Source organism: Sturnus vulgaris, chromosome 12 (assembly GCF_052056855.1).
Source record: "Sturnus vulgaris isolate bStuVul1 chromosome 12, bStuVul1.hap1, whole genome shotgun sequence".
NCBI lineage: Eukaryota > Metazoa > Chordata > Aves > Passeriformes > Sturnidae > Sturnus > Sturnus vulgaris.
The window spans coordinates 18,309,546-18,333,081 of record NC_142254.1 but is presented as its reverse complement, the minus strand read 5'-3'; the positions used below and the strand labels follow the sequence as shown (position 1 = coordinate 18,333,081).

The following is a 23,536-nucleotide window of genomic DNA, read 5'->3' as shown; positions in this document are numbered from 1 at the left end:
ATGTTTTGCTGTATGCTAGCCTAACATGTTATAAAACCAAGCAGCATTTCTGCTTTCCAGACTCTTGCTTTTCATTGCATTCATCCCTCTTCCTACTTCATGCCTGGTTTGCTTTAGATTAATCCCCCATAGTGAACACACAGTAATTTCCTCAGGTTCAGCCCTATTTTACGAGTGCCTTCCATTTTCTCTAATCTCTCTAGTTCTATCTCTCTATCTATCCTGCCAGGCATTTCCTTGATTTTATCGTTAATTAATGCAGCTTTGTAGTGTTTACAACAAAAGCTGGGTTATAAACCTGACTCACAGATCCATTCCTTGCCCAGTCCCACCTTTGCTGACTCAGTGCCATCACAATTTTTAGATTATAGTGAATGAAGCATTTGCTGATTATTTTTCCTCTCTGGACTTTTAACAGTCTCAGCTGATAAGCCCTCATGACTTTGTAGGATAAGAGGAGGTGGAGAATACAGATGGAGAGAGCAGAATGATCACTTTACAGGAGGTAATGCCAGCTTTGGGCAGGGAAGCTCACAAGGACCACTTAGACCTTCCTAAAATTCCTAATCCTTGTGCCAAGCCAGCTCTAGAGTGCCTTCAATCCGTCCAAAATCTCCTCTGCATGAAGGGGTGATGAAGCAGCCAGAGAAAAGTGGAATTATTGGCAGTGGGACTTGAGCAGCCCTTTGGGGTTTGCAGTACTGCAGGGTTTTGGCAGCCCTGTGTGCTGGGAGGGTCTGTCCCGGGCTGGGGAATGGCAACTTCCAAACAAACAGGCAAAGATTCTGGAGGGAGGAACCACAAACCAAGGGCTCTGAATTAATTTTTGAATTCACAAAGCTGCAAATCACCCGGGCTGTCAGATGGGCTGAAGGTCTGACGAGGGGGATGAGGGAAGGGCTTGCTTTCCCTCCTGGTGATGGGATTTTCAAAGATGTTCAGTGCCAGCCTCATAAATCCATCCCCAGAGCAGATGCAGGGACTCACACCAGGAGGAAAAGCTCTGTCCTTCCCTCTCCAAGGGAAAAGTGCAGCATCCTCACTCATGGGCACCTCTGCATGCCCTGCAAGCACAGGGTCTCCTTCCAACAGTTCCACACTGACATGATCAAATAATTCCTTTATATCTTAGCTTCAACAAGGCTAATATTTCATGGATTAAATTGCAGATCCCAAGGAGGAACCAGCCACGTTATTAAGAAGAGCTCAAGGGTGCTTTTTAACAACTGTGTGGTGCTAAATACACAACAATGAGTTTTATGTATATTGGTTTTAACACAAGGTCTCAAGGCTTGGGAAGAAACATAATTGGAATTTTTTTTTTTTTTACATTTAATGCATCATAAATGGAGAAGTGGATTTGTATGGTAATTTGAACAGTATGGTATTAAGGAAAACAAGAGGAAGAAATCAATGTCACCAGTAAAAACTAAAAAAAAAATAATGCATTCTCAGACCTTCCTTCACTAATTTTAAATGATTTGAGAAATAATTTATATCAGGAGTGGGGAAAAAGTCAACAGCATTCAGTATTCAAACTCACCTCACCTGCTTAGCAATTCATGTTTTAATCTGGCAGTTTGTCACAGTAGCTAATGGAATTTTAACACTATTTCTCTTTGTGTTTGAAAACTGAAAGCACTTCTGTGTTTTATTCTTGAGCCACATAACTTTAAATAATCGGTCCTTCTAGCAACTTACCCACCTGTTAAAAAGCTGTCTTCTCCAGGAAAATTAGTTGAAGATCAACATTTTAATACCACCTGTCCTTCTCCCAGAATGGGAGGCTGTTGTCATGTCTCAGTATTACATACACAGTCCTTAGAAAGCCACACTAATTATATTTATTTGCTTTATGACTGGGAAAGCGAGGCACAGAGATACTAAGTGATATGGCTGGGATGACAAAGAGAGAATTTTACAATGGTGACTCGATTGTGACCACAATCTTACCTTTTCCCTTTTAATACTGCACCAGCCAATGACAGGTGCTTCAGTGTGCACTGAACTGGCAACATCTGGTTCAAATCTTCTTCGGATTTTCTTCCTAGAAAATCAACACCTTCTTCTGTCCTCTACAGATCCTGAAATGGGTGTGATTTTCTCTAACTCATGGTGGCACAGACACAATTCCTCTGTCACCTGGCCCTGTGCAGACACCCTTCAGACAGCTTCTCTTTGATCCAAACCTTTTTCTGTCTTAATCATGCCTGCTGTTCCTGGCTGTAGAAATGCATGAAAATGGTAAAAAACCCAATCTTGGCACTCAAAGCAGTCAAGTACCAGGCTTTATAGGGTCACCAGAAAGAGAAGGAGTTATTATTTCTGTGGCTGTATCCTGTATTTTATATTGGATATTTGTGGTATTTCAGTGATCCTGAGCTGCACCACTGAAATGACTCTCTTGATATCAGCCATGAAAATGATGTGATTCAGAAATGCTCTGGAACTGAAATAAAAAGCACTTGGTAAGAAAAGCATTTATGTAGTTCCCAGTTTTTACCTCACAGTTTAGGTTGTCAAGATGTTTTCAGCTCTGAGAGAAACATCAAAAAGCACAGTCCAAATGTGCCTGCAGAGTCTGAGAGAAAATGGAGGGAAAATTTCATTTATCAGCCCCAGCCTCCTGCTGATTATCACCAGGCCTCTCTTTCAAACCCTTTGGTTGCTAAGCTCTCAGCGAGGTCAGAAATGCTGGCCAAATTTGTTTCCTGATGTGCATGTGCTCAGACAGATGTGCCCTTTGGTTTGGAGCTCCTGGTGCTCAGGGATGGCAGAAAACCTTCCCCAAACACGCAGCTGGTGTGGTGCTCAGGGTGAGACTGATCTCCAGAGCTGGGATCAGGACAGGTTTGTTCTGTCATGACACACCTGGGGATGCCCCTGTGTAAATCCTGACTCCCACAGCACCTGGGCATTCCCTCCTGATCCATGTCCCACTGTGTGCAGGGGAAACAGCACTGAGCCCCAAACCACGGCATCCAGCTCCTCCTCTGCCCATTCCACACAACATTATCATCCCTTTTAAACCTCAGTGATTCATCCCTTATGCAAAATTCATCGGGGTCCATGTAGGAATGAGTATCCCTTTGGGATTCCCTTCCTTTTTTAACAGGCATAATTTTCTAGATAGCCCAGAGGAAAAGGGCACAGAAAACTTCAGGAAACTTCAGAAAAGTTGGTTCAGGTTCAGTCTTCATGCACGGAGAGGAAACAGCACAGAAATGTGTGTGTTACAGGGCATGAACATTATTTTACATTTACATAGCAAAGGAATGCCCCAAGTGGTTCATTTGCTTCAGTGGTCATTCAGATGTGACCTCTTCCAGCTTTCATCAGAATTGACAGAGAAAAAAGAAACTTTTACAAAGGCAAGGAAGGAAATAAGGAATAAAACACTGCCAGTGATATGTGACTCAGTCTTCCAAGACAATTTGTGGCACAACAGGACCGTGGATCATGGCTGGGGTTTCCAAGGGCACGGATGAACCAGCAATATTTTATAAAATGATCAACAAATCCTGGCTACCCATGGCCTGATTTACCACATATTCCTGGGCCATTGCAGCATCATTCTACTGGAATCAATAATGCTGCAACTTGGTAAGGCTTGAATAATGAAGAGGTGGATCGAGTGCTTTACTGTCAATTTAATTATTCATACAAACGAGGCATTTGGCAAGAGAGGGGATTTCTATTGCTTCATAAAGACAAATTATGGGGGAATAAACAGGAACATGAACCAAACATTGCTGGACTGAATAAAATGTTGGCATCAATCCTTAAAGTTTACCTTGCAATGTGTAATGTCATAATTAAATGGAGAAAAGGAGGCCAAGCTATTCTTTATGGCCAGTGAGTAAAACAGGGATCTGAAAGGAGGCTGAATTTCCATGTAATAAGGCTATCTAAATCCAATTAATTCCAGAAGTGCTAACCACCAGTAAACACAATGGAAGCATTTAAATGAATTTTTGGGTGTTTAAATGCTCTTTTCAATCACATGTAATTTCTTTTTTTTTTTCCCAAATAACCGAAAAATTGTTTATCACCAGCATTCACATGGCACAAACATAAAGAACCTGAGAAAGGCCAGGCCTTGGCTGAGGCCTGAAGGAGAAGCAGAGCTCACAGACAACAGGCTGTGTACTCAATCAATAAAAGAAACAGCATCAAAGAATTTTGTGATGAAATTGCACCCACTGAAGATGCAGCACTGGGCTGATTTCTAAGCCAATGAATGAGGACAGTGCAGGATTTGAAAATTAATTTCTTTTCCTCTTTTTTTTTTCCCTCTCCCCTTTTCCAGTGCATTCATATTTCCTTAAATAATTATTTTGATTTACACTTTTGTTTTCCCCCTGACTTTAAAAGCCTGAAATGCATCTTGTGTTAGAGATGCCAGGCAAAGCAATTATCTTGGTATTATATTTAAGCATCACAAAAAGCCTGTTTGGGGAGGGAGGAGGACTGAAAAAAGTGCTTTTATTAAATTACAAGCTGCTCCCTGCAGAATGATGGGGAGGCTGGAAGCACAGAGTGAGATTGCCCATTATATACAGACATCATTAGTCTGGAGTACCTATACATTCACATATGGATATAAGCAGATAATTCAGATCTTTTGGGCTCTTCTGACAGAGAAATATTGCCAGGTATATTTTGCATGATCAACCCAAAGGTGCAACACCAACCTAAGAGAGAGCTCAGGCCACCCTCAGGTGTCTCAGCACAAACACATCCCCACACCAGCAGCCCCCATGGACATCGTCTATCAAGAATCTTGGAGAAAAAAGAACAGGAAAAGCATCCACGTCGTGCTAAAACATCTCCCTGGTGCCCAGGAATAGGTGGGTTGCTGACTTTCTGTGCCAGACATTGCATCTGCCTGGGGAACCTTCACGGAATAAATTTCTCAGTTCTTTTCTAAATACGTTACACTTTTGGCCACTGCAACAGAATGTGCCCATAAATTCTACTGCTCTTTAATGTGCTCTGTGGAAAAAAGAAAATTATCTGTGTTTTCTGTATGTATCTGCTCTTTATACAGGGTGCTGGCTTAGCTGCAGAGAACAAAACAGGAGAGATGAACTCACAGGTGAGCACCACCAGCTTTCCCATCTCCTACAGCACCGACCCTTACCAATCCCTGAATAAGAGCCCTGTGAAGGCTTTCATTACTGAAATCTGCAGGGAAAATATTCTCACTTCAAAGGATGGCCCTGCCAGGTTCTGCTGTGTTGTCACAGGGACAGGGTTTGAACTGCACCACCACAGCCACGAGGATTCCACCCAGCTGGGCAAGCACCTCCTCCTGCCCTTCCTCAGCAGCAGCAGCAGCACCTTGTCCTTGCTGTACAGCAGGGGGGAGACAGGAATTAAATCATCAAATAAACCAAATCACAGGAGAATGGCTACACTACCACAGGAGGAGGAGAGAGGAATGTCATCCATGCCAACAAACCAGTGAAGCATATGGAAACTGCACTTAAGGCATAAAGGGTGTTTGAGGAGTTGATATAACCAGATGGCTAAAGAGCAAGGAGAGAGCAATTCCAGAAATTGTGAGGGAAACAGGGAACTGAGAAAGAAATTAAGGATTATGAACTTCATACTGAAAAGGGCATGGAGAATTGAAGAGGAAAACTATAGCAGTAGTGATGAAATTTTTGTAAAAAGTGAAAAAAACACATCAGCAGATGTTAGAACTGAGCCAGAATTTGCCTTTCTCACCTGCAGAGAGGTATCAGTGCTGAGGAGGATCTCCCACATGTGCCAGAAGGATCCAGGAGGGCAGAAGCAGAGCCTGGCCAGGACAGAAGGACAGCTCTGGGCTGAGGTACATGTTTAAGTCCTTCAGAGCTGGGTTCAGGGCCTGGCTTTCTCAGACACCAAATTAATTATTTGTCTTTTGTATGCATTCATCTCTCAATAATAAAATTCAGATAGAAATATTTCTATCCATTCTCTGCCTCTGACAGGTATTTTGCATGATCCTAGCCAGCAATGAGGTCCTGATCTAGCCACAGACACAGCTGCAGGTCCCAATAAAACAACTGTTAGAGTACCCAGGCTTAGAAAAGAAAATTTAAAATTAAAGTACATGTATTTCTTGAAAAATAAATCTACCACTTAAATCATTAAATTGCAGACAGCATTTACTCCTTGCTTTGGATTTATTCACCTTCTTGTCAGCTGGCTTCAGAAAAATAACCTTTAACAACACCACACAAGGGCTTCACAAGGTAGGAAGGAAATGCTAATTGGTTTTATCCTTTTGTGAAACAATCCATCCAAAGTTAATTAGAATAGGTTTACTTTTTCTTCACAGAAATAATCCATAAGAAAGACTGATGGGCAGAGCAAGCTGTGTCCTGCACAAAGGTGGTAGGATTTAAGAGATTCTGAGCTGTGCTCCCAGAACTCTGCAGCCTTCAGGCATCTCTCTGGTCTTTCTCTGTGGATGGCATAATTAGGGTTTGAGTGGAAACCCCAGTGGTGAAGCCTGATAAGAAGTTAATCTTGTGGGCACCACGTGGGCCCAGAGAGATGTGCCCCAAAAGCCCAATTAGCAAAGGCTTCCTGCCCTAGGCTGTGCCGGAGCTTTTCTCAGTGCTGATCAAGAGCTGAGGAGCAGCAGCTCAGGGCTGAGGAGCACTGCACTCTGTCCCCATCTCACTTCTCACGGCCACCTTCACACTGCCAGTGTGACATTTACATCCCACAGATTCACACACACCTCTCTGGAAGCAGGATTCACCTCTGAGCCATCAGCCACGCTGGCTGCAGACACGAGCCAAGGCTTTTCCCCCTGCCTGGGGAGCCCCACAGAGGGTACTCATCCACAGACCCTGGCCCCAGGTTCCTTGGACCCTCTGGCTGAGGGCAAGCAAACAGAATTTGTGTGAAATCTGTGCCATCCCAAGTGCAGAACCCAACAGCATTACAGCAAGCCCAGCCCCTGACAACCATGCATGAGCAAAGTGAGAAAATGATAAGGTTTGATTTCCCATCATCTGTAAAGAGAAAAGGAAAAAGTTCTTGATTGATGGAAAAGCACTGCAGAACTGGAAAAAAGAGGCAGAGGTCCTTTCTTTTGTAGAGGGAAAACACTTCCCTAACATCCCAAGGAAAGCTGAGGCACACCATCCATGGACCCTTCAAATTCCCTTTTCCATCTAGGAATATTAAAGAGCAAATCCCAGTTTCAAGAGGGATGCAGGTCATGGAAACTGCTGCTGGGAAATTGTGGTTTCTCCAGACCAAGCGACTGTAGCATGACTATGATAGAAGGAGTTAATAGAGACTGGAATTGTTTTATTAAGTAGATTTGCCGGAATTTACTGATTATTAAACCTCATTAGCCAGGAACTTGTACTCCATGTTCTTACCCAGTTGCTGCCTGCTGCCTGCTGGATACACGGAGGGATGCTGGAGAGATTATTGCTAAGCCCTTCCCCTTTCCCTCTCCCCTCCTCTTCTAGGACAACATTGACAGTCCCGGGGGAAAGAGAGGAGAGACAGGGAGAGGGCAGGATCCACCAGCTCTCCTTCAGCATCTTCCACCAGGAATCCCCAGGACAGGAGCTGCCCCCGCCCAGGACACCTTCACCGAGCATCCCTTAGCACAAACATATGTTACATCAACACCCACGGCTGCTTTCCCCTTCCAGGAAAGACGAGAAGGAGGAAGAGGGAAGGGACAGGCAGCTGCAGAGTGCTCCAGGGATTTTCCATGACATCGCTGCTGGCCGATCCCCCCGGGAGCTGCAGCCGGCCGCTGCTCGGTGTGCGGGATGTGAGCATCACCTGCGGGGCAGCCTGCCTCCCGGAGCTGCCCCTGCTCCCATGGTAAGTCACTCCGGGAAACTTTCCTTGCGGCGTTCGCACCTCGCTGGCTTGGGTTTAAAAAGTGCTTTTTAATCTCTAGGCAAAACCAGGGGTTTGTCCCTGGGAGGAGACGGGGAGGGTTTCACTCGCTGCCCCGCTCCGGGCTCAGCAAACACTTGGTGCCGGCTTAAGAAAGTTTTCCCCGCGGTGGGCAAAGCTTTCCCCTCCAACTTCTCAGTAATCGGCAGTGGCAGGAGGCCGGGTTGATAGAATAGCCGTCATTTAGACAGAACTTTCCCACTCGAGGAATTCTGTAAACCTCTCTCGGCTAATCCTGGCAATCCCCCCGAGAGGCAGCACGGGCTCCCAGAGGAGCCACAGTCTGAGCAGTCCAGTTAAAGCAATTAGGAACTTCGCATCCAGTCCATGGCAGGTAATTAACCACTCTGTCTCTAATAACTATTAAGCAGCTTAGTTGAGTTAGCGCGTGGTTAAGGGTTTATAGAAATAAGAAAGCGAAGCGACAAGGACCGGAAAATGACAACCTAGGGGTGGCCAGACGTGCTCGGAGGAGAGCCCGAGGTGTTCCCGTGTGGGCTCGCAGGCACCGAGCCTGTGATAATTATGAATGAGGCTGAAGCTCCGTGCCTGTGTTGCCAGACAACCAATGAGGCTGCAAAGCAAAGCTCATTCACGGGCTGCAGCTTTCAGGAGGAAACACAGAGGTGACTCTTACTTACAAAACAGGCACTCGCTAATTCCGTGACTGAGGAAAGTGGCTGGAAGCACCTTTTCTGTCTTGCAGTAACCTCTGCTATGTTTTCTCCTCCTCCCTGTATCTGCTGGCTGACAGATCCCCCTGCTCTGATGCCGTTCTGGATGTCCTGGTGAGAACTCTTAGAGATGCCTATTCTCTCCAGAGGCAGTGACCAAGACTATAGCAACATTAGCTACAACTCCTGCAATTCCTTGAGCCACCTCCTTCCCATCTGCGTGGAAACCCCTTCTGTCAAGGGGGTCCATTACCAGAGAGCCAGGAGGATTTACCACCCTGACCAAGTGTCTGCAGTGGATCTAAAGACAGAGATCATGATCAACGTTGGAGGCATCAAGTACCTGCTGCCTTGGAGTACTCTGGACGAGTTTCCCCTGACCAGACTGAGCAAACTAAAGCTTTGCAGCAGCTACGAGGAAATCATCCAGCTGTGTGACGATTATGATGAAGACACCCACGAGTTCTTCTTTGACAGGAACCCCAACGCTTTCGGGATGATTGTCAGCTTCCTCGCCGCGGGGAAGCTGATGCTCTTGAGAGACATGTGTGCCTTGTCTTTCCAGGAGGAGCTGAGGTACTGGGGCATTGAGGAATCCAACCTGGAGAACTGCTGCTTTCGGAAACTGTTCCAGAAACTGCAGGAGCTGGCCGAGATCCGCAAGGAAGAGGAGCTCCGGAGGAGCAAGGAGGCTTCGTGTGTCTTGGATGAGAAAACCAGATTTGGGCAGTTCATGAACAGACTCAGAGATATGGTGGAGAATCCCCAGTCAGGACTGCCAGGCAAAGTCTTTGCTTGTCTCTCCATCCTCTTTGTGGCCACCACAGCTATCAGCCTTTGTGTGAGCACAATGCCAGACTTAAGAGCTGAAGAAGACAGGGTAAGTCAGTCCTTAACTGGTCTAAGCACAGCTTAATGGCACAGACTGTGACAGGAAACACAGCAAGGGCTCCAATTAGCTCTATCGTTTTCAAGTGATATCATGTTAAGAGTAATGGGAACAAATATTCTGATTTTTAGCTAAAATGCAAGAAAGCTTTTGGACAGAGCAGATATTTCAGGTGTCCAGTATAGGACAGCTTTTTCTTCTTGAGAAGCAGCTGCCAGTGTAAGATTAACTTGTTAGCACTGAGACTCTCACACTGACATTGTGGAGTTCTCAAGATGCTTCACTCTCTAGCTACAGGCAACCTCTCCTTTGGACACAACAGCTACAGAAATATTTTCCTCTGACATCTTTATTTTAAAACAGCTGAGTATCTTCCCTTGTGATAAAGCTTTCAGATGCTTAAAGAGGGAGAAATATTCATTAATTTTTAGATGTTACATTTCAGTAGTTGCATAAAGATTGAAGGATGAGGCAGATGAAGTATTTTTGCACGTACTGATACATAAAAGCTGTGCCTCCAAAAATCACAATTCCATGCTAAGAGAATTCTGTATTTGCCCCATATATATGTATATATTGTAGGAGCAATACCAAATTCTATCTGAACTGCTAACTGCATTTAAACCCTTCCCAAAGAACTCATCCACATTAATTCAGGGCAAATAAATCAAGCCTGTATCACACACGAAGGATCTTCTCTATAGCATTGCTGTAAATATTTCAGCAGTTAAAAGATTTATTTTTGTAATAATAGACCAGAGGAAAAGTAAGAATCCAAAGTTATTTCAGATGTGGCAACGTCCAAATTCATCACATAACCTTGACTAATCTCTCTAATGAATCCTGCACTTCATCTTCAAATTGCCCTTCCAAAAGTGCTGAGGAAATCTGTGTCAAATAAACTCCCTGCCCCAACCCCTGCTGTAACACAAGACACTCCTCAGAGTGTCATATATTGATGAATAAAGTCATTTTTATATTTATAGCACAGCCTGGTATGCACACTACAAAAATCTGTATCTATTTTACTGCTCAAGCCATTGGTCAAAGCAGCCTTGTCATGGTTAAAATATGTCCTGATATTTGATGACTTTGGATAAAACTGAGGAGTGCACAGGAGGCTGAAATCTAAGATCGTCCCCTATTCCATTTTAACCCCTTGAATATTAATTCCATTTGCTCAAGAAGGCTCTAACCTGTCAGGAATAATCCTGCTGCACTTGTAGCCTTCCTCAGCTATTACTTTTTGGCTGAAAAAAGGAAAATCCGTGTTCACGGGAAAAGCTGTTAACACTATTCCAGTGCTTCTTCCAAGGAAGTACTTTAAATATAGAACATCTTTCTTCCAGCCCGATGTACAAACATCACAAACTCTGCTCCAGCAGGAGCTTCCTACTAACTTTGTTAATGGAAGTGGCTCCATACCTTTTATCTTCATTTCCCAACCACTGCAGGAAAAACTTTGATAAATTAGTCCCATTCAAAAGAACCAGCACATGAGCAAAGCTGGATGTAAGGGGCTGTGTGTTTTAAAAATAATTTACTGAGTTAGAAAGAAAAGCATGCTGAGGGTTATAAGTGTGTCTGGGAGCTGCAGTGAAGCTGCTGTTGCTGAATTTCCTATAAAACAAGGATGACATTACTACTTACAGATTTGCATATATATCAGTATTTTAAAAACAAGCAAACTGCATTGAAATGAGCTCAAAAGATGGATTGTTTCAAGTGCAGGGGAGAGGATGAAGGATGAACTTGAGGAAAGGACCACATTTGTCCAAATACTTGGAAATATTCCATAATTTACACTTACAGCACCAGCCTAATGCACTTTGTCATTGTGGCCTGGAATACAGAGTATTAAAAGTCCTGTTCTTTGAATTATGTGATGTTCTGCCACAGGAAGCACAGGGGAATATATGAGACAAAATACTCATGCCTTGTGGAAAAGCAGAGAATCTGAACTACTAGCAAGCAGTTTTGGTATCCCTAAATTTCCATCACCAAATTCTTATCCTGCAACAACTAAGATTTCCCTACTGGGATCTCAAAAGAGCATTTTAACTAGAGCTGGACAAATAACTCCATGAAGTTAATTGACTAAAATTAGGACTTCTTGGCTGCAGCTGAGTCATACTTAACAAAATCAACTCTCTGCTGATTTGTAACTCAGAACTGTTCACTGACCTCAGAAAGTGATTCCAAAGTGGGGCCACATTTACCAGCACCTGAGACAGGCATGCAGGACCTGAAATTTTTGCTTTTTGGGCTGGACACAAAGATGATTCGATAGCTGTTTACTCAGTGACAGAAAACAGCCAAATTCCTTCACAAAGTTTCTGAATAACCTGAAATTCCACACCTGAATTCAAAGATGCCCTCTCCTGAGGTTTATTCAATTCTGAGTTAAAGTTTGGCAAAAGCTCCGAGGTAAATGTCCTTAAAAGTACTGCAAGGACCCATTTTCCAATGTCACTAACACTGGAAATTGAATTTATCCATAGTACCCATTCTGAAAAACAGACAGGAAAGTCTTTACCTCTGCTGTCACTCTAGGGTCCTGTTCCTCCCCATCACAGCCACGCTGAGAGAGTGAAAACTGGCTGGACTCCAGCTCAAGAAGGATCAGAGTGAAAAAAAAAGAAAGTAATAAAACAATGAATAATAATGCAAGGTGACTTGCACTCGACTCACTTGGCTCAGAGGCTGCTGATCCCAGCCTGCAGGCACAGCAGATCCCTTTTCCCCTCAGCAGCTGCTGAGCCAGGTCTGCTCAGAAGGGAGCAAAGCTGCCCGGGCAGGCAGGAGAGCACCCCGGAGTCCTCCCTGCGCGAGGGAAAGTGAAAAGTGGGCTCTGTCTGCGGGAGAGGGGTGGCAGGGAGCCAAGAGGGAGCATCTGCATCAGGGAAACCCTGGCAGTCACCCTGGCAACCAGAGGGGAGGGAAGGACCATCGCCAGGGGCAGCAGAGGCGATGGGAGCTGAGAGTCAGGAATGCAGCTGAAAGCGAAATAAAGGAGGAGTTGTTATAACCAGCACCATGCACACAATCCAGATTATGCCAAATGCCATTTAGGAACCTTCCCCATGGAAGAAAAACGCAGAGATTTGGGCAAACATTTCTGTAAATTTGTATCATATATGCACATGCTGTGAATCCCAGCCCAGAGAGAACAGTCCCGGGTGAAGGGTGAGCAAAAAGTTCAGCAAAAATCTAAAGTAGCAGAGGAACAGCTCTGGGAAGCTCAGGTTTGAGTCTGACCATGAAATAAATATACAAAAGGTTTTATCATTTATGAGGCTAAGGAAAGAGGAGTCATCAGTAACAAGGTTGTGTTCTTTAGGAATAAAGCAACAGAATTATCACATTCTCCAGGTGAAATATATCCTTGTCCACGATATTTGCATCAGTTCTGTATGGAGCTCAGATTGTCTTTGGTAAAAAAGCAGATTTATATCATCAAAGTGCAGAAATCAAGGCATGTAGAGATAGAAAAAAAAAGCGTATTTAGAGGTGAGGAAATCTGTTATTGATCTGAACAGACAGCTTGAGAGAACTGAAAATCTGGAGATCAAGCATACAGGATAGGAAAACTGAAGTGACAAAATTCACCAGAATTACCCTCAAATGAAGAAATTCAGATCATCCCACTAGAAACAGGACAGACCCATCAAAGCCCCCTGAAAGTCCCAGTCCCACATAAGAGTTACAGCCAGGATCTAAGGGGGGTCACTGAAACAGCCACTGCTCAGCACATCCAACCCAAAGAAAAAAACATCATTACACCAGAAAGTTATGGGATAAAAACACTGCAGAAGGGCCTGGAGAGGGAGAACACTTTAAAGGACTCTTGGGACTTTCCTTAGGACGAGATACTTCATTTAATGGGTCCCTAAAATTGGCATCCTCTAGAGAAATGACTCAGCAGAAAGGCTACAGCAAGGTCTGTACTTGAGGAAGGCAGCAAATTAAGGTCAGGGGAAAGAAAACCCCCCAGATATTTCCATTCCCTGACCTTCTCACTACTAATTTTTGTGTTTGCTCTTAACTGACCTTGAGGAGCTTGGAATTGCTTTAGGTATTTTATATGAACTAATGAAATCATCATAAGCTGCAACCACTGTTGTTTCATGTGAAGGTTTTTTCCTGAAACACAGAATACTCATTTTTTTAAAAAGCTTCTTTTCTTGGGATGGCTTGATGATGTGAAAATCAAGTTCCTTTTAAAAGAGTAAATTTCTAGTCTCTGGTTGCACTTAGAATCCAGAAAACATGAACAGATGAGGAGAACCTGGTAGTTAACGTATAGAACCACTTTTACATTTTTTTTTTAAGTTCTACATCATTATTCTGGAGGCCTTGATTAGTTTTTCAATGCTTGATATTGCTGAAGTTTTCTTTATGACTCTAAATAATATTTGGCTTGCACACTGGGGGAAACTGCCAAGAAACGGATTTTCTTTAAAACTGGAATAATTTTACTTTACAGGGGGGAAAAACCCAATTTATTTGCCTTACTGTGAAGAGAAAGAAAATGTAATGCTCCTTTAGAGTGCAAGACTATAAAGACACATGTGTACATGCCTAGATATAAATATACAACGATATACATATGATTTAGAATTGCTTGGAACAAAATAAAGCTGGATGTGCTTTGGCTTTATTGCATCTGCTCAAGCACTTTATTCTGGGCTCTTATCAAGTCCCTTTCTGCAGACAATCCCTCTCTTAAATTGTCCAAGCACCCAATGCAATTCTGATTTTTTTCTGACCATTTTGATCAGCAAGGAAAGTAAGAAAAATGTGTTTAACTGGAGCACCAAAAACCTCCTGGTCTAGGTGTACCCAGCATAATAGAACCTAGCTAATTTGTGTGCTTATGGACTGAATTAGTTAAATTAATAATGATTGAAGAAAGGTTAAATAAGAAGCCATTAAACAACAGAAATCAGAATATTCAAGCCTGTAACTTTGATACATATTTGTAAATTATTGTTTTATGGGATCTGCCTGTTTTTCAGATCAGAAACACCGAGAGCTTTGACCTTGAAATTGCACTGGTGCATTAAGACCCTGATTTCAGAGTTCCACATTATCCGTGCCCATTTCCCAGCCATCCACACCCAGAACTGCCCAATTCAGCACTGAGTCCTTGATGCACAACACTGATAAATTCATATCACTCGAGCCAAAAGGGCACTGTGGGGGTGGTCAGTGCTGACCATCTGTGCCCTGCATCTCCCCCCTTGCCACGCAAAATGAATGTCTGCACAAACTGCTGACCCTCAGGGAGGGAATGGATCCTGCCTGGCTCTCCAAAGCCAGTGTCCAGGCTTCAGAAAGCACAATTAGACATTTTTAATTTGCCCTTTTGGCTGTGTCCCAGCAGCGCCAAGGCTGCGAGCTTTGCACGCCATCCTGGGGGACACCCAGCTGTTCCAGCTGTTCCAGCTGTTCTGCACTGGGCAGGGCACCCACAGCTGTGCAGTGGTGAGTGTCATGCACGTGTCCCTCACCGGGAATCAGGATTTCTTTCTTCTCTTGTTGCTTTCAGAGCTGTAATAGTTACAAAAGCCTGTTCACTCCCCTCACCTGACTCTCCTCAAGGGGCTCAGCACAGGTGGGTGTTTAATAAATGCCTTTTTTGGGGAAGATTTGTGTTCCCTTTCAGGGAGGCACTCCATCTCTGGAAAACTCTGCTCGAAACTAATTTATCCTGCAAGTTCCTTCCCACAGTGTCAGCACCTCTCAATAGCACCAGCATCTTCCCTTAAAACAGATTCAACCATATTTGGGACCCCCTGTACTCCAGAGTTACAATAAGAAGCAATTTCTGCTCTGAAGAATTTATAACGCTGTGAGAAAAGAAACAAAGAAACAGTAACAGGCAAAATGCTTTGACCAGCAGCAAAACTGTCAGTTGAAGGTTATCATCCCAAGTCCAGATGAATTCCTTGTCATTTTGACTATACTACTCTTTGCAGTTCCAAAATTGTCTGTAAGACTCCTTACTAGAAAAACAAGAAAAAAAGTTTACTCTTTCACATCTTGCTAATACCAACATTTTGGAGTCACCAACTGGTTCAAATCAAATTCAAATTCTTCAGACTGATTCTCACAGTGTTAGCAGACTAAGGACCCAAGTTTAAAAGTTAATTGTAACATTTTATTTTAGGTACACTTCTGCCTCAGAGGGGATAATTATTTGTTGGACACAGAGCATTCATTTCTTTCTCTGTTCTTTCTAATGCCCACATTAATACAATATCAATATTAGTTTAGTTTCCTCAAATGTTGAAGTTGTAGTAATTGCTATCCTAAGTCCAGGCTTCTTTCCCATCAAGTAGAACAAGCTCACTGTGTTCTCAGAATACGCAGCACTGCTTTAACAAGCTCATCATTCCCTAAATCAGGTTAGAGCCTCTTTCTCAGCAGGCTGTAACCTTCTGATTTTATTGCATCGGGCTGAAACCATAAATCCGGGTGCTGATGTGATCCATAACACAGGGTTTTCACGCTCTCCCTCCCCATCATTTGATTCAGCAGAGCTTGATTTAATTATTCAAATACCAGCGTCAATGCGGCCGCAGTGATTCAGCAGTACCTGCAGCACTGCAGCTCAGGTATGCAGGCAACGAGGATTGGCATCACATTTCCTAACCGAGCCATCACTTCACAGCCAAAAGGGATTTCTGCCCTGGATCTGCTCATTTCCTGCTGCCAATGGGATAAGAACAGCTTGGAGCCAGCTGGGCAGCTCAGCTCCCTCCACCCAGGTCTTGCCCTTTCTCTGCTCCCTCCTAAACCTTCTCTGGACTTGCAGCCTCCCCTGTATTCCCACTGCCTTGGGTCTGTGGGCAGGCAAAGGCAAGAACCAAAGCTTGTTTTTTCACCATCCCATTAGTTTGTGTTTTTCACCCAGAGGGAGTTGCTCAGGGAGAAGCTCTAGACCAGGATGCACTGCCCGGGTATGGCTGAGCAGTGCAAAAGGCTGGAAAACAGCCCCCCACCCAGGAAATGGCAACCTTGGGCTCAGAGAGGGAAATTCCTGCCAGTTTTACATCTCAATCCTGCACCTAGAGGTCTGGCTGGTTTTGGCCAAAGGGCCAGGCTGCAGGAAGAGCAGTCTTGCTGGGATAAGTGCTGGACAGCACAGGCTGGCAGAAGGCAGGTCAGGCACCACAGGACAGGCTGATCCCATCTGCTCCACTCTGCTGGACACTGGCCTCTGTCCACAGAGCAGGGTGTGCATCACAGGAAGGATCTGAGCAGCAACCTGGCCGTGCCAAACAAAACCTGCACCTGCCAGGACAAATTTAGCAGCTGTGAACCTTGACCTTGCACCAGCCACAGAGCCAAACAAAACCTGCTGTGAACGGTGACATTCTGGCAGCCTGTCCTTCCACTGCAGAGGGATAAGAAGGAGCAGGTCCTGTGCTCAGGGAAACTCCCTCGACTCCAATAGGATGGAGCATGTGCTGTCCGAGCTCCTTCCCTGCCCGGTTCTGGCTCCATCAGGTGTGGGAGCACCAGGACAGCCTTTCCTCGGGAGCAATCACTGCTGCAGCTCGGGCAGAGCTGGCTGGGAGCAGGGCTCAGATCACTTCAGCCCACTGCTCATTTGTTTGATGATGATGATGAGCCAGCTGGTTCCCTTAAACATGCCCTGGGAATAACAGGGTTTGCACACAGAGGTTCAGTCATGATTTCGAGCTGGGTTCAAGGACTTTTATCAGCTTGGCTTTATAAATAACATGAGATTTCTTTCTCACAAGTGTGCTGTGTAAGCAGCATACATACCTTGTGCTGAGGTTGAAATATTGATTTCCACTCTAAGGCTCTGGAAATAAGACATTATTCTGAAATATTCCAGATTCTGATCAAGGTGTGCTTATTAGCAAAGTGTTCTACAAGCATTGGAGGAACTTTTGCTATTTAACTTGGGAATAGATCATTTGACACAAAAAAACCACTTGGAATCACTGACACCATCCTGAGCAGAGTTCCCTGGCAAGCATAGGAAGGAGATCATGGGAAATGCTGTAGTTTTGCTTGTTTTACCTCCCAGACTCCACCCTGTTTATAGATTGTGGGAAATCCCAAATTACACACCACAGAAAATGGGCTCAGATTGCTGCCAATAAAATTCCACTTAGAGTCAGTCACACCCAGGGCAGAAAATTGGTACCTAACCAATTTTATCCTCACACAGCTGCAGCAATGCACACCCGACAGAACAGTAATAACAGGATTTCTTTCCTCACTGTACTTCAGATTAACAGGGAATAAAGGGTAAATACCTTACTGCAAAAGGTACTGGGGTAAATCTCTGGCAGTAGGAAACTCGTTGGTGGATCAGGTAATGATTCAGAACAAGTTTTCCAAAGCATATTTTAATTGTCAGTTTTGTTAAAGTGCAGACAGGTGGGACACAAATGATCAGCACAGAGCAGACCCTGAAGCAACAAGAGTAGTTCCTTGGTGGTGCCATACAGTTATTCAATAATGATAAAGCTTTTCCTTGTCTAGAACACATTTTAAAAAGTGAGCAGCATCTGGAAACCAGCATGGATAGATGAGAGATATATTCTTCAGGGGAAATTCTGATTGAGTCTCCCTGGGCATTACTAAAATTATTGATGCATGTAAAGATATTATTTTCACTACATGAGATTTATACCTGTTGTAAGTTAAGCTATTGCTGCACTACTCTGGGATCCGATTTTGTTTGTTATCCTAGAAATCATTACACTTTAATTAATGTTTCCTGGCAAACCAAGAGGCCAGGAAATTTACCTCCTTTTACCTTGTGAGTAGCACAGATCTCAAGCACATTTAGCTGGAATTCACAATTAGAGACTAAATTTCTTTTTTGCTGCCCCATCCCTGGAAGTATCCAAGGCCAGGTTGGACAGGGCTTGGAGCAACCTGGTCTTTAAGGTCCCTTCTACCCAAACCATTCTGGGATTCTGTGAGTGGAAAACAGAAGCCAGGAGTTTCCTTGAGCACCTGATTCCTCTGGCTGTTGAGGGAATTGGGTTAACTGGAATCAGTACTGCTGTTCTTCTATTTTATTATGAACCTAGATTTTTCCTATTTAAAGAGCATTTAAAAGAAATATCCTAAAATGAGCAATCTCATAGTAACACCATAAACTCCAGCACATAAAAGAATAGAGAAAATAAGCCATTCTTATACACCAGAGAGGGGATAATCAAAAGGAAGTTTGAATTTTTGACTATCTCTGGTGATAGAGGAGTTTGAAACAACTCCTTTGCTTCTTTGAGGTGGTTTATAAATCTAAGAAACCACTCAATATTTCAGGCACCAGGCTCAGTAAATATCTTTTTACACTCAAAATATTGTTTCATTCATTGCTGAGCCAAATGCCCATTTGGTACAGAAGATCAATACCAGGCACTCATTTTATTACATTTATATCATAGATTGTAGAATTTCTGCTGGAGGCAAGTTCCATAAATCCTGATAAATTCTTGCATTGCTGAAAAGTAAATCTGCAGGATGAATAAAGTATAAAGAGTTACATACTCACTGCTGGGCCTGTCATAACTGTTCTCCCATCAAAGTCAGTGACAGGCTGAGTACAGATTGATGTCAGATGGTTTTGTTGAAAAAGCCCTCCTAAAACATGCTGTGGTCAGTTATAAACAAAAAAATTAATAAATATAATAACAAAGAATAGAATAGAATAGAATAGAATAGAATAGAATAGAATAGAATAGAATAGAATAGAATAGAATAGAATAGAATAGAATAGAATCTCCTCCTCTTGCTCACAGTCAGCACCACACCAGCCTGGAGCTTTTAGAGCTCCAACTCCACCATGAACAAATCTGCAGGAGGAGGAGAAAGAGCTCAGTGAAAGTTTGACTCAAAGATCTGGAAATAAAACCCCAGAATTCTGCTCTAGTTAATGGTGAGGTCAAGGGAGGGAGTTTGTTGTGGTTTGTGCTGGAAGGTGCTGAACACCAGAATATCCAAAGGTGTCTGGTTTGTTCAGAAAGAAGAATTGTAGAGAAGTTGTTGTGCTGTAAAGAGATTTCTTTATCGGATATTTAGGCAAAGAAAGCCTTTCATGAATCAGGGTATTTGAGTAACTAATGGGAATGTGGTGGCAAAAAAAAAAAAATTCGACATCTCTCACTGACACAGGGTCATCAGTGTTTTGGTGAGAACAGAGATTCGAAGTCAGTGTGTTCTGCCTGTTCTTTGGACAGCAGTTCTGAGAGCAACATAAAACACTGAGGTGTAAAAATCCTCAAAACTACTGGGAGAAACAGAAATTGGCTTTGGTGCTTGGTATTTCCTTTCCCCCCCTTATTTCCATATTTGCTGCTTTTGAACAGGATATTCAAAAGGATGAAGGATGTTTGAAGAGACTGACATTAGAGAGGGCTATTCTATATAAATCAAGTCAGGTGCATTCCATAATATATACAAATGTTCCTAATATATAAAACATTCACATACAAACTCTTGGGATGAAATCCATCTCCCAAAGTAAAGTCAATGAGCATGTTCTCATTATGCTGACAGAATAAATTGCTTTCACTAAGTAAATATAAATTTCCATGGGGAAAACTGAGGTCACTGAGGATGGCAAGAATTAAAAATCTCCCAAACAGCCTCTACATTGCTATACCTTGAAATTTCACACTCAGCTCAAAAGACATCCTACATCTTAATGGTTAAACCTTCCAGCAAACAAAATTTCTTTTCTTCTATTTTCTAAGGAAGGAATAGGGAAAACCCCATGATGATCTCAGAGCAATGTCACCTGCAAATGTCTAAAGGCAAACAAATAACAGATGTACTGGAAATTCAGCCCAGCTAACAAAAAATTAAGTAAACCTTGATGGGAGCAATGAATAATTCAGAGGCCACATCAGCGGTGTGAGGTCTGTGCAGAGTCCAGGCTGCACTGTACAAGGAATTCAGGGCTCAGAAAGAGTGAGCACTGCACAACACAAGTGCTGATTGCAGGCAATCTCATCAAGCCCAGTCAGCAGCTCTGCAAACATCAATGCACTCCAGCACTGACTGCAAATGCAGCCACAGCCTGACCCTGCCAGGCCTTCATTAGCTTTTGTGGTGGTTCATTTTAGGGGTAAAATATAGACTCGACAGCTTAGTGTGCAGAAAGGAAAAATGCCCAAACGGTGCTACAGAGCTGAATTGTTCTGAGGGTTGGGCAGGGTAAAACATACCCCTGAAGGGGAACCTCTGCTGGCCAATTCTATAGCACAAAAAAACTTGTTATTCCCAAGTGCAGCAGAAAGTGGGAATTATTCAGGACTTCTGGCCTGGATGCCAGGCTTTATACAGAGATGGGTTTCATTCAAGTAGGTTGGAAGAAGCAGCACAGTAAAACGAGGCAGGTTGGTAGATCTGTTTGTTCGGCTATTTCATGTGCTCAGTATTCTCTGTACACAACCCAAGGACAGCTGCCACACTACCTGTGAGCTGGGGTTTGTTTATCTCGGCTACCAGTGACTCAGGCAGATCCATATTGCTTCTCCCTCGGTGTTTTTGGATGCTGGTTGACAGACTGTTCTTTTTCTTTTGTTTATTTCCCTCCCTGTTCTGTGCCAGGGTGAGTGTTCCCAGAAGTGCTATTACATCTTTGTCATCGAGACCATCTGCGTGGCTTGGTTCTCCCTGGAGTTCTGCCTCCGCTTCATCCAGGCCAGGAGCAAGTGTCAGTTCTTCAAAGGCCCCCTGAACATCATTGACTTCGTGGCCATCTCCCCTTACTACGCCTCCCTCATCTTCTCGGAGGACGACGCCGGCGAGGAGGAGGACCGGCCGAGCAGCAGCAGCACGTACCTGGAGAAGGTGGGGCTGGTGCTGCGGGTTCTACGTGCCTTGAGGATCCTGTACGTGATGCGGCTGGCGCGGCACTCGCTGGGGCTGCAGACGCTGGGGCTCACCGTGCGCAAGTGCACCAGGGAGTTCGGGCTGCTGCTGCTCTTCCTCTGCGTGGCTGTCACCCTCTTCTCGCCGCTGGTGTACCTGGCTGAGAACGAGTCGGGCAGGGTGCTGGAGTTCACCAGCATCCCCGCCTCTTACTGGTGGGCCATCATCTCCATGACCACCGTGGGTTACGGGGACATGGTGCCACGCAGCGTGCCGGGGCAGATGGTGGCTCTGAGCAGCATCCTCAGCGGGATCCTCATCATGTCTTTCCCTGCAACCTCCATTTTCCACACCTTCTCCCACTCCTACTCCGAGCTGCGCAAGGAGCAGGAGCGGCTGCAGTCGCGGCTGAGCCGAGCCAAGAGCGGCAACCGCGCCGGGGAAAGCGACACCTTCAATGAGACTGACAGCCTGGTCCTGGAGGGACAGACATCCCCCATCAAATACATCTACACAGGCAACTGACACTTGTGTTCCCATCAAGTACATCTACACAGGGAGCTGAGCCTGGAGTCCCCTATCAAAAATACCTACATAGGGAACTGAGCCTGGAGTCCCCCCACCAGATAAATCCACACAGGGAGCTGAGCCTGGAGTCCCCTATCAAAAATATCTACATAGGGAGCTGAGCCTGGCATCCCCCATCAGACACATCCACGCAGGGAACTGAGCCTGGCATCCCCCATCAGACACATTCACAAAGGGAGCTAAGCCTGGAGTCCCTTATCAGATAAATCCACACAGGGAACTGAGCCTGGCCTGGGGCATTCCCAAAAACCCTGACAGGAACGTGCACATGTGTGTGCCAGCAAAATACACAAAACAAAGCAGCACCATAGGTTACAGTGCTATCCTCTCTCCTGGCATAGGTATAAGCAGCAGCCAACCCAACAGAGCCAGCTCCAAAAAATCCGCATGGAGATGGAGGTTGGGAGAATGTAAAAAGTCAGAGTTTATTCAGTGATAAATGCTCATTCTTGTCTATGACTATTAAGAATAAACTTTGTCTCTACCCCTCATGCATCTTGCTGAACACCTAACACTGAATGAGTAACAAACAAACCAGCTTCTGTTGGCACAAGCACACTTGTTATTTTATTTGCCTTTGAGTTTCCAGTGTTCTTGCAATGAATATCCTGAGCCAGGCGTTAGGACACATTCTTTCAGGGCTACACACCAGTGTGGTTATCCACAGCTCATCCACCAGGCATACAGATACAAATCTGAGTTCTGTATTTAAAGCCAGTAACAAGCTTAAAATAAAACTGCTGTATGTGACAGCTTTCAAAGTTTGCCTGTAGCCAGACGATCAATCTGTACCTAATAAATTGCACTGCTTTGTATAAAACACGTACTGTTTGCAAGAGCATTTGCTTGAAATGCAGTTGTGGTCTGCAGACTGTAAACATATCATACTAGACAGCAAAAATCTTCAAATTTCTTTTTCATATAATTATTTAAAATAAAAACAAGGAATAAAAAAAGCCCAAGCTTACTGACCATATCAAAAAGCCTTGGTGTTATATTTTTTGTTGAATGGTGATGATTTCTCTGAAAGAAAGATAAAAAATAGACTTGAAAATGTGATGATAGCTCAGAAGTATCCAAAGATATAAATAATAAAGAATAGAGGGGAATGATTGCCAGAGAGGAGTGGGACCGATTTCCTGATGGGAATGGAAGATGTCCCTCTTGGGATGCCCATGTACAGCCAGAAGGAAGCAACAGGGCTTTGCAGAGGTCAGCAGTGATCCTTTAAGGATAGGCTGGATGGTTTTATACAATTTGCTTTGCAGAGGTCAGCAACGCTCCTTTGAGGATAGACTGCATGGTTTTGTACAATTTGACCCTTTAGATGGGGTGAACGTGGTCAGTGAATTCCAGACAGGTCACAAAGGCCAGGTGTGCACAGACACCTGTGTGTTCAGGGCCCGTGTGTGAGAGCCCCCTTGATCCCCACAGGGCTCTGACACTCTGAATTTCGGGTATACATTTCAGCACCGAGATTAATCAAGCTCTGCATTAGTTTTTAATCAGATTTTCAGCTTTCATTACCCAATTTCTTAAACGTTGCCAAGGTCCCAATGTCCCTGTGAATAGGGCAAAGCTG

The 23,536-nt window shown here is 44.1% G+C and overlaps 1 protein-coding gene and 1 long non-coding RNA gene across 4 annotated transcripts in view; one reads left to right on the top strand and one right to left on the bottom strand.

The window, feature by feature from the left end:
- LOC148222417 (uncharacterized) overlaps positions 1–12,331 on the bottom strand; it is a 39,122-nt gene extending 26,791 nt beyond the window's left edge. For both annotated transcript variants that reach the window (XR_015806358.1, XR_015806360.1), the window contains exon 1: positions 12,184–12,331. This is a non-coding gene — a long non-coding RNA (uncharacterized LOC148222417). The remainder of the gene's footprint in view (positions 1–12,183) is intronic.
- KCNG4 (potassium voltage-gated channel modifier subfamily G member 4) lies at positions 7,051–22,937 on the top strand. 2 transcript variants are annotated; one of them, XM_088172080.1, is made up of 3 exons: positions 7,051–7,851; positions 8,684–9,483; positions 21,103–22,937. In XM_088172080.1, the coding sequence occupies exons 2-3, from the start codon at positions 8,734–8,736 to the stop codon at positions 21,889–21,891; spliced, it is 1,539 nt and encodes a 512-aa protein (XP_088028206.1). In that variant the 5' UTR covers positions 7,051–7,851; positions 8,684–8,733; the 3' UTR covers positions 21,892–22,937. The 2 variants fall into 2 exon arrangements, with proteins under 2 accessions (XP_088028206.1, XP_014729928.1); XM_014874442.2 differs by lacking the exon at positions 7,051–7,851 and having other exon boundaries at positions 8,493–9,483.
- Positions 22,938–23,536: the final 599 nt, after the last annotated feature.

What these genes read in the sequence shown, in the direction of transcription:
- KCNG4 (XM_088172080.1), top strand. Translation starts at nt 8,734, where the DNA reads ATGCCTATTCTCTCCAGAGGCAGTGACCAAGACTATAGCAACATTAGC. An exon ending in TAAGAGCTGAAGAAGACAGG is followed by an intron (nt 9,484 to 21,102) that starts GTAAGTCAGTCC and finishes GTTCTGTGCCAG; the next exon opens with GGTGAGTGTTCCCAGAAGTG.